Genomic DNA, 11,411 nt, shown 5'->3' with positions numbered 1-11,411 from the left:
TTTTGGAGATCACAATCAGTACACAGCAGCTCAAGTGATTTCTCTCACGGAATTACATCTTTATTTTCCAAAACTGCAAGCATAATGAACTGGTTTGGGGAATAAACATTATTTCATTGTGCAAACCGACTTTTTGGGGAAGGCATTAACTTTACATCCCTTTACGAAGCAAACATGAACATTTCCAGAATACTTGATTTCTATACACATACAAATTCAGTCCACAAAGGAAATAATACACTCATGCACAACCTACATAATACATTCATATTTTGACAAACATACATTCATGCATAGATGTTTGTGCACAAGATGATACAACACGCTACAATGACAGTCTAGTTTGGTTATGTTTGTGGATTTGCAACGCTCAAAATAAACGCCTTTGAAATGGCCTATCATGTCACTGCTATAGACATTGTCATTATTATTACAAAACGATGTAGACGCTACACGTAAAAAATATTGAGTGTGATTTATATTTTTAAAAATCTCGAATGTTTTTAATCTATTGCGCTACAATAGTCTCCAGTTAGAGGTGGTACCAACCAACAAACTAGATCACAAACACAACCCCTGTGTCAATCCACTGCTGGATGAGGGCCTCGCCGCACCGCAGGCCATTGTTTGACCATACTTCACCACCCTGGCCAATGCTGGTTGTTGAGGGGCGGGGAGGGAGCACAGAATCCTGGAGCAGAGCACTGCAGTGCGACAGTGAATCGCATCGCCCTGTCCTCTCTGCTGTCCCACAACACGAACTGCACAGCGACCCAGCGCGGTGCATCATGGCCATCCCTCGCGGATATTCAAACACATTGTCCTGCTGCGGAGGAAGCTGCTGGTAGCAACGTTGGGTTGCTCGGTCAATGGCCTGCAGGGTCAACGGCGGCGTGGTGTATTCCGCAAATATGCCCGACTGAGGGCGGGCACAAGCCGGCGTGAGTAGGTTAAACGTTGAGTTTTATCAGGGCACCACGGGGTGAGCAGCCCCTCCCCGGGCACGTGGGGGGGTGGGTGGCCGGGCACGGGGGGGTGGCCATGCGGGCTACACCACGAGGTGTCCACTAGAGGGCGGTATGCCCACAGCACTTCATCGCCGGTCCGAGGGGAAAATCCTCCCATCTGACAACGCGACGAGGGTTCGCGCATTTCCGGTTTGGAAGTTGACTTCAGGATCAACAACAACATCATCATCAGCTCCTGGTCGTTTCCTCCCCTTGTCGTCGCTCCATCCATCCTTGCAACCTGCTCACAACTCCTCGTTCCTCATCACTCGGTCGCCGCCTCCCACGCAGTGACAACAACAGCAACAAGAAGAAGACCGCCTCGAGATCTCGAGACCATCACCTCAGCCAGTGCCGCATTAAGCTCGTGCAGGGGCCTGTAACATTTGTTATAAAGTGGACGTTCATAAGAAAAACACGTTTTTTTACTTGCAGAGTAAAGTAAATCGATTGTTTTCATTTGCTATACAGCCGGATAATACGAAAAAAAATCGCTAACCTTAAATACCCAGTAGTTTATAAAAGTCGAAGGCGGTATAGTACTATAGTAATAGAGCAAGTGCAGAATCACTGAACCGGAATTGATAGCGCGAAATCATTTAGCGCGGGGCCCTTGGAACTGCGGGGCCCGTAGCTACTACTACTACATATGTAGCTACTTGTGCCGCTAGGATAATCCGACACTGGTGGCCTCGTCAAAGTCGTCCTCGTCAAAGTCGTCCTCGTCAAAGTCGTCCTCGTCAAAGTCGTCCTCGTCAAAGTCGTCCTCGTCAAAGTCGTCCTCGTCAAAGTCGTCCTCGTCAAAGTCGTCCTCGTCAAAGTCGTCCTCGTCATGGTGGTGCAGGCGGCGCGCGTGCGGGCGGACGCGCTCCACGTGTGCCTCACGCACGCGCTCTCCACGGAGCGCGAGGAGGTCATGGGGCTGTGCATCGGGGAGGTGAGCGGCGACTCGCCACCCTCACCACCCTCACCGCCCTCACCGCCACCCTCACCACCACCACCACCACCCTCACCACCACCACCCTCACCACCACCACCCTCACCACCACCACCCTCACCACCACCACCCTCACCACCATCCTCACCACCACCACCACCACCCTCACCACCATCCTCACCACCACCGCCACCCTCACCACCCTCACCGCCACCCTCACCACCACCCTCACCACCACCCTCACCACCACCACCCTCACCACCACCAACCTCACCACTAATATTTTCAAGAGCCGCAATGCACGTGATGAATACGAGACTGTGGTCCTCGTAAAATAACGTTACGAAGGCAGCAGTCCTTAAAGAGCCGCATGCGGCCTTGGAAAGCCGCAGGTTACAGACCCCTGATCCAGGCCTTACTAACCCCATACACCCCCAGACCCCATTCTGCCAAGTCCCACAGACCCAATGCACTCTATCCACCCAAGTACGACAGACCCAATTCACCCTATCCACCCAAGTACTACAGACCCAATGCACCCTATTCACCCAAATCCCACAGACCCAATTCACCCTATCCACCCAAGTACTACAGACCCAATGCACCCTATTCACCCAAATCCCACAGACCCAATTCACCCTATTCACCCAAGTACGACAGACCCAATGCACCCTATTCACCCAAATCCCACAGACCCAATTCACCCTATTCACCCAAGTACGACAGACCCAATTCACTCTATCCACCCAAGTCCCACAGACCCAATTCACCCTATCCACCCAAGTCCCACAGACCCAATTCACCCTATCCACCCAAGTACTACAGACCCAATTCACCCTATTCACCCAAATCCCACAGACCCAATTCACCCTATCCACCCAAATCCCACAGACCCAATTCACCCTATTCACCCAAATCCCACAGACCCAATTCACCCTATTCACCCAAGTACTACAGACCCAATTCACCCTATTCACCCAAATCCCACAGACCCAATTCACCCTATCCACCCAAGTACTACAGACCCAACTCACCCCAGTCTCCATCTACCCAGGTCTTAGAGACCCAGTTCACCTAGACCCGACCCACCCCCATTACCCCCATTACCGCCAGACTGCATCCTCTCAGCCCCTACAGAACCCCATCGACACAGGCCCCATCCCACCCAGACCTGACTGATCGCCGTACCGCCAGCCGAGCCTCCCGCTGCTCTGGGTCGCCCTCTTGCAGGTGGACACAAGCGAGGTGGTTCACATCTACTCGGTGATCATCCTCCGGCGCTCGGACAAGCGCAAAGACCGCGTGGAGATCTCCCCGGAGCAGCTGTCGGCCGCCTCCACCGAGGCCGAGATATCCTCCCCCCCCCCCGCGGCCGCTTGCACCTCTGCATCTTTTTCCACTGGCACAACCGTGCCGTGCCGGGGCCGTGCCCAGGTGTTTTTTTTTCCCCACCGTAGAAGCCGAGCCGTGCTTGCTGTGACTTCACACAGCAAATAGGTATTGTGCATGTCATTATCCTTGCTCCCTCGCTACTGCTTGGGCCCAAGCCAGCTGTGTACAGAAGATGAGCGCTATCCTCAATGCTCATTTTGGGCGAGAAATCACTTTGACTTTTGAAAAGGAATTGGCAAAATATTGCAATGCAGGACCCACCTGGAAATTACTCTTGAGACTCCTTGGGTCTTTCCTGTGTATACATTTGCCGTTGTAACTTTCTGACCTGCCCCGACTGAACATCTATTATAAAAGAGCTTCTTAGCTCCTCGGATTTCTTTCGGATAAAGATTATTAGTCTGAATTACGTATTATTATAATCTTACAAGGCTTTTACTCTAAAACCTTTGTGTCATTGAAGTGTAAATATAATATACTAATGCAGGTGATTTCTTGCTGAAATGAGCATTGAGACGGTGCTCTTGTTCTGTTTACAGAGATGAGCTGGGGGTGGAAATTCCAATAGGACAACCGCTGTCAACTTCCCAACAAAGTGGTACTACTCGTTTTGTTGATACTCATTACTAGAGGGACGATGGGCTGAATCACCCCCCAACCAGGATTTGAACTCCCAACCTCGCGATTGGGAGCCGGGTTCGCCCTGCCGCCGGCCCACCTGATGGGTTCCCAGTTCCAGTCGTCGTCTCCGCAACGTCTCTGCTGGTCCTTGACTCATTTCCACAGACTGGCGGTGCAGAGTGGGAAGCCGATGCGCGTGGTGGGGTGGTACCACTCCCACCCACACATCACGGTGTGGCCCTCGCATGTCGGTGAGTGTGCACAGCAAGCAGGAACCGCGCCGTAGCGCTCTGACAGTGTCCAGATTGAAGATCCAGCCTTGTAATTTGCTTGTTGGCTCAACTGCTGGCAGAAGGGCCTCCATGCTGACCAGATGTCTTGGAAGAGGTGGGAGTACCCACGTTTTACTCCACCACATGTGACCGGCCAATCATCAGTCAGAATCAGAATGTTTATTTACACTGGAGGAATCCGATGAGCTATAAAGCTCTTTTTCACAGATGTCCACTTGGGGCAGGTAAGAACGTTCACCGCAATCAACTGGTGAATGCATTTATGCTGCTGGGGGTAGCTAGACGGTGGGGGGGTGGGAGGGTTTAAGAAACTTGCAGCATCGTTTCAACAGCCGCGCTGGGAGATTGGATCGAACCGGCGACCTGGATTGCAAATCTGCGGTGCCATCGCACCACTGTGGCAGCCAGTGCGGGTCCCAGGATCTCAGCAGTGTCGGTTGTGCTCAAGACACAGAAATTAACTCTCTGAGCTACCCAGTCACCTCTATCAAGGCATCAAACTCATGCCAGCCAGCCTACCTGTGCGTCTTCTAATTATTGTTGCTATTGTATATGTTTTGGGCTCTTTAGCAAATGAAGAAGAAAGGAGAATCACTGCCTTCGAAATTAAAGCCTTTCGTTGAATTCTTAAACTTTATTATAATGAGCAGCACTTAAACAAGGATGTCCTGGATAGATGAAGCAAAGAATCAGGGCTACTTATTTAGGTCTAGTTCAGGATCCTGCAGTATTTTGGACATGTGGCCGGGGTGAATGGCGACTGAGGGACCGGGAGAAGGAGCTCGGGAGAGAGGAAACCCAGGACATGGCCGGACGTCAAACACCGGGCGGGATGAAACGCCGTCGCAGTTGAACGACGCAGCGACGGACAGAGTAGAAGTGGAGATGAACCACTGCAAGGAGATATCGGTGAAGGAGTCTGTCATGGCCCAACAGGCCAAGGGACCAGTAGAAGAAGATTGGTTGTTTGGGGTGCACGGTGGTGGATGCGTTATGGCGAGCGTGAAAGTTGTTGGCGTGTGTCAGACGTGGGCACGCAGGCCATGTACCAGATGATGGACGATTGCTTCGTGGGACTCATTTTCGCCTGCTTCTCCGACGACAAGAACACCAAGGTGAGGGGCCACAGTGCTGCCCTGCGGGCTCCCTCTAACGCTGTCCCTCTTAACGCAGCGTTTTTCATTTTCAGAGCGGAGCCACTTTCCCCCGATATGCCATCGCCAGTGTGAGGGCCGCCACACATTTGAAACCATTGGAGGTTTGACAGCAACAACCATTTGTTTATTGATGGGGGCTGCACATCAGGGGCCACCAGTGATCCGCGAACATTCCATTATGGCTCTGCAGATATTGTTCAAACAACTTACTAAAGGATGCTGTTTATTTTATTACGCCTTGCCGAACCTCATGACTTGTTCAGGAGGATCCTGCCAAGTTTCTGCGGTAGGGGGTGATGATTGCTCTCTTATCCCAGCTGAGTACTGTAATTTGATTGTAGCTGTGGCTACGTTATGGGTCCTGCAGATGTTATTGTCGTTCAGAGCCTTGAAACAGAGAGATTTGGGCTCCAGCAGGCACGAGTAAAAATGAATAATTTTTATTGACAGCTGCTGTTTGTTGTGTGTTGGCCAGTGTGTGGGCTGGGGTGTGGTTTTATTGTGTTGGTTGCTGTGTGAGTTATTGGTTGGGGTGTAGGTCGGTGTGTAGGTCTGTGTGATGGTTTTTGGGGTGTGGGTTACTGTGTGGGTCACTGTGGGTCACTGTGTGAGTCGCTGTGGGTCACTCTGTGTGTCACTGTGTGTCACTGTGTGTCGAGTCACGCTGTGTGTCACGCTGTGTGTGTCACTGTGTGAGTCACTGTGTCACTGTGTGTTGTCACTGTGTGGGTCACTGTGTGTCACTGTGTGTCACTGTGTGAGTCACGCTGTGTGTCACGCTGTGTGTGTCACTGTGTGAGTCACTGTGTGAGTCACTGTGTGTGTCACTGTGTGTTGTCACTGTGTGGGTCACTTTGTGTTCCCCTAATGGCCGGTGCCTGCCATCCCCCACAGACTGGCCGCGTGCTGCTCACCTGCTTCCAGTCCATGAAGGTGCCCGGGGAAGAGGAGTGAGTGCCCCTCACTTCCCCACTTCACACCACTGCCTCCCGAGCCTCACCAGACACGCTCACCACGCCATCACACTCACAACTCACCAGACACGCTCACCACGCCATCACACTCACAACTCACCAGACACCCTCACCAGACACGCTCACCACACCATCACACTCACAACTCACCAAACGTTGTCTCTGTGCGTGCTGCAGGATATCGCGAGTCGAGATCCCGGTGCATGTGGTGCCGTGCCCGACCATCAGCCAGATGTGCCTGGAGTCCATCGTTGAGCTGCCCAAGAGCCTGTGCGAGGAGGAGCAGGACGCGTACCGGAGGGTTCTCAAGTACGTGAGCGCTTATGGCGCGAAAGGGAGTTCAACATACGTACTCGCAGATCGCGACGGGGGCCGTGGCGCACGGCAAGAAGGGCCGGGGATCCATTACCCGCTTGTAATCTCACGCGACCTGTTGTATTTATTGTGGAGCGTCAAACGTGCGAATTGCATCTCGGCAATTGTACCTGCACGATTTGTAACGGGGTCGCGGGAAACTGCACACAGGTGGGCAGGCAGCCAGAACTGGCACTGCGAACAATTGCTCAAGCCCTGTAGCCTGTCCATAGGGGGTCGATAGGCGCTGCGACTCATCCCAATGTATCAATTTGCGGGTAATTTTCGAATTTGCCAAATGTGGACCGTGATGCCGGCACCCAATGGCCTACCCTTACGACTGACGTCGCTGGATCTCTAACGTGCAACGTGAATCGGACGACGCGTAGCTTACGGTTCACACAGCCGCAGTAATAACCAGGGCGGCCGCTCGGTCCAAACCGTAAACTTTTGCAACGAGCGGCAAGCACCCTGCCGCTGGGCCACATCACCTCCCCTCACCCAACTGTCGTCTTGCGTCTATTCTTGTATCTGCTGACCATGTTGTTTGCCGCTGTCGTTCTGCCTAGTTGATTTCGTCTCATTTAAATTTCGATTTAAAGCTTTCGTGACTGCAGGGATTCATATTTTTGGATCTTTCGGTAAAGTCACGTAGAAGGGAAATGATAAAATAATAAAAAACATAATAAAATTCTCACGACGTTTCGGCCACAACACAAGCAGCCGTCCTCGGGTGAAGAACAGAGCTGTCGGAAAGACAGCGTCTCATTTCGTCTCATTTGTTACATAATCCTTACGGTGTATTAGCATATACTTTTGTGCCAGTTGTAAATGGCAGTGACGGTAGACCTGACGTTTCCGCTCTCAGACTGATTCTGTTTGTGTTTTCAGTTTAACCAGCCTGGACCCCATCACTAAGATACACAACGGGACAGGTAAGCGGACTAACGCACTGCCCCAAATCACAGGGGCATCTTTCGTAAGAGTAGTTGGCTATTGTGTACCTGCGTCGCGATTCAGAATTACAAAATGTAAAAAATTACACCACACACCACTCGATTGAAATACCCATGGCGATCTTTTGCTGAGAAAACCTTGCAGGGACCCTCCTTAAAAAAAAAGTCATGAGACTGGGTTTTTTCTGGGCCAACAAGTGTAGATGTAATAATAGTGTGATATTTTAATAGTAATAGGTTTTTACCCTTTCAACTGGTACAAAAACTGACACCTTTATACAAGGTATCATGTTTGCAATAACCACAACACAAGCAGTCAAAATGCAAACAAAAAGAAACAACTCTGATAGTGATAATGATATGCACTGTCCTTGAAGTTGATTGGTCCACACCCGAGACAGCTTTTCTTAGAGCCTAGTCTCCATTGGTGTTGGACCAGATGATGCCAAAAGGCGTTAAGGAGGTCTCATAGTGTGATATTTGTGTAGAAAAGCAACAAGAGCTCAAAACTGTCCCGGAGAGCAGCACGAGTGGTGCTGCCTGAGCACCACAATTGCTCAAAGTAGTTTTCGCTGCGTGGTTGGCACACAACTGTGATCCAGCGCGTTGAGGAAAGGGTCGTGGTGGGATCTTGTATGTCCCTGGTCTCCTGAATTCTCCAAAATAGACTTGAACCTCGATGTAGATTAGTTGGGCTTCCAAACCCATCCAACTGTAAGGCAGCCAGCAGCAGGCGGCAGTGCACCAAGCGGGTTCGTGCACCAAGCGGGTTCGTGCACCCATCTGTGTGGACCTTCCAGTATGGGTTTGAGATTCCTCTCGCCGCTTCATTTTTCTCCCACATCCGAAGCGACATGCCGACATGGGACCCTTCTTTCTGAAAGAGTGTTGATACTGTCTCAGATAAATAATATATATATCCATCATGAGCTCATGTTATACTTGGGGTTTGTTCATTTTTCAAAGGAAACACGCCAATACCACAAATCACTCGCCACGGTCAATCCACCGCTGGGGATGAAGGTCTCCAGAAGCCGCTACCGTCTCTCGCCGTCCTGCCGTGCGACAATCCTCCGCACTCTCCTCCCCTCCTGTGTTGCGCGTTGGCAGTTTTCACGAGGAACCTGTGCTCCCAGATGGCCTACGTGAGTGGGCCGCTGCTCCAGTTCCTGGAGGACCGCGTAGAGCGGAACGCGTGGAGGATCCGCGAGCTCCAGGCGGAGAAGCAGAAGCTCCAGGAGCAGCTGGAGGCCCTGGAGTAGTGACCCGGCCGGCGGTGCCGCGGACATGGCCGGCTCAAAGCTCCGTTGTCCGCGTGGTCACTGGGATTGTTGCTTTGGGTTCTCCATACGTGCGGCCAGGGATTCCATCAGTGGCGTGTGTATGCTCATGTTGAGGTTGGCGAGTGAGGCAGCGAATGGCTTCAGTTGCCTCATGGTGAAAGTCCACTGGTGAATGATCGCATCGGGCATTGCCGTTCCTGTGTGATCCATGGTTTTAGATTTATACTCGCATATATAGAATCAGACTTGCATTGAGACTCAGACTTGCATCGAGAGCCATAGACTCAAATGGACACGGCTTTGGGATTCGCGTCGTGAATATTCCAAACACTGCCAGCAAATGATCGCCAGCCGGCAGTGGCATTAATTGTGGTCTATTGTTTGAGATCGGTGACCGGTGTTCTTGCTGCGGGCTGCTCCGAATTGTCCATTGGCGCAAGGAGATAGCGGCGTCTGCCGTGCCGACGTGTTCCCACTGCCACATCACACCGGCGGGAGGTACGAGCCGATGTCCGGTGGCCCCGCGACGACGGCTGTGGTGTTGGCGAGGAGCACGAAAACGAAAGCGGCGCATTACGGTGGGGGGGCGGAGGCTCGGAGTGTCAGCGGGTCAACCATGCAAATGCTGCCGCCCCGACCCCGTAGACGGTGTTGAGCCCCCGCTTCACGAGCAAGAGGTCTGGGCGGTAGATCTACGTGGACGTAACGATAAGCGTGGAGCGGTGGCACAGCGGTTAGCGCGCGCTGCACCACGAACCTGATGAGCCGAGTTGGCATCCCTGGCCACAGAACGGGTCCCGCGTGCCGCTTGCTTCACCAACTTGCACTGACCACACGATCAAGTGTGGTACTAAACGACAACAAAACAACCCCCGTAACCCAACCTGGTGTGGCGAGGCCTTCCTCCGTCCGTGGCTTGATAATGGCTGGAAATTATTTGATTGTGCAAATAGACTCTTATACAATCCACATTAACAAGGCTACTATAGAATCTACATCAGGAATCTATTGAGTAATGTAAACATACGAAACTGAAATCTACATTGAAATGAATCTGGAGGATCTAGTGGCTTAAATTTAGAATCCAGAATGTAGATTTCACAGCTGTAGAAATGTAGAGGAAGCATCTTGTCGTGAAGTCCCACGTGATAATAGTTCACCTGGCCAGGCGGCTCAGAAGAATCGGCGACTCTCAATCGGAAAGTTACGAGTTCCAATCCTGCTACGGGCTCGACTCAGCCACTCGGTCACCTTTGGGGTCCATAAAATGAATACCGCTTTGTGGGAAGTTGATGGTCATTGTCCCGATGGATTAATTCACCACCATCGGAATGTGGAATTTCCAACGCTAGTTCAGGGCTGGAAGCAGATGCACGTGATTTCAATTGCCACGTGGAATATCCCAAGATGAATGAGTATCCTTGCGTTTGCTTTGTAAACCGCGTTTGGAGTTAACATGCCTAGCGTGTTTGAAATAACACCCGTTTCTCTCATCAACTACAATCAGTTATCCTACAGTGCCGCGTGTTATCATAACGCGAATTGGATATAACGTGATGAATGTATGAGGGAACACATTTTTTTATAACATGGATGTGAGCGGGATAAAACTGTTTACCCTGCATATGCATCTCACGTCGTATCGCGGACTGCTTGATCCTACATTGTTATTAAAATGCGATTTTTCCATAACCCGGTGTTCATCAGGAACGCAACTACCACGTGATAAGAGAACGGACTACACCATAATCAACCTTAGCAAACTTCTCGTCCTTGGTCATGGGATTTGACATGTATGTAAATATATAAATAAAACTACTGTCAACACAAGGATATGAATGTGTCGGTCTTTTAGTCCATCTCAGCATTGCATAGTCACTTTAAGATGTTTTCTTGTTCATGTTTTTGTTTGTTGCGGTTGCACCCTATTCAAGAGCCGAATAGCTCACAGGGCTACACCTAATAAATGAACTTGAACCATTGAGGGCGTAGTTCCTAGAGGGATCACTCCGGAGCGCGTGTCTGTCGCGGAGGTGTTGAAACCCGCGTGAACATTTCAGTGTGGTCTAATGATGTGTGAAGAATGTTGGTTTATAGTATGGTTCTTCAAAGACAGAAATATCAATGAGATTCAGTCCCTCCAGAAAAACGCGATTATGCGATCGCATGATTCCATGCAAAATCAGCCAAAGTCCGCATATTTATGCGGGGGGCGCGTTTTTTCAAATACGCTGCACTTTCGCCGCATAAATTGCAGATTTCCGCGCGCAAAATATGCGGGCTTGCATGATTTCATAATCCCCGCATTTTCGTTGCAAAAAGTCACATATATCTTAGCAGAAAGTTGAAAAATGTTGCGTTTACTTCACACAAGCGCAGCCATTTCCCCTGTTGCCATGGGAACGTTATGAAGTGACGTCACTCATTACGCGACATC

General features: G+C 50.9%; 1 protein-coding gene across 1 annotated transcript; it reads left to right on the top strand.

Annotated features, from left to right (window-relative positions):
- The first annotated feature begins 1,162 nt into the window (after positions 1-1,162).
- On the top strand, positions 1,163-10,792 carry BRCC3 (BRCA1/BRCA2-containing complex subunit 3). Its single transcript, XM_078877861.1, has 8 exons — positions 1,163-1,944; positions 3,175-3,295; positions 4,122-4,208; positions 5,277-5,365; positions 6,302-6,357; positions 6,559-6,690; positions 7,627-7,670; positions 8,802-10,792. The coding sequence occupies exons 1-8, from the start codon at positions 1,840-1,842 to the stop codon at positions 8,951-8,953; spliced, it is 786 nt and encodes a 261-aa protein (XP_078733987.1). The 5' UTR covers positions 1,163-1,839; the 3' UTR covers positions 8,954-10,792.
- Positions 10,793-11,411: the final 619 nt, after the last annotated feature.

This window comes from Lampetra fluviatilis, chromosome 49 (genome assembly GCF_964198595.1).
Source record: "Lampetra fluviatilis chromosome 49, kcLamFluv1.1, whole genome shotgun sequence".
In the NCBI taxonomy this organism is placed as follows: Eukaryota; Metazoa; Chordata; class Hyperoartia; order Petromyzontiformes; family Petromyzontidae; genus Lampetra; species Lampetra fluviatilis.
Note: the sequence above shows the minus strand (reverse complement) of the source record. Positions and strands in the feature narration are given on the sequence as shown.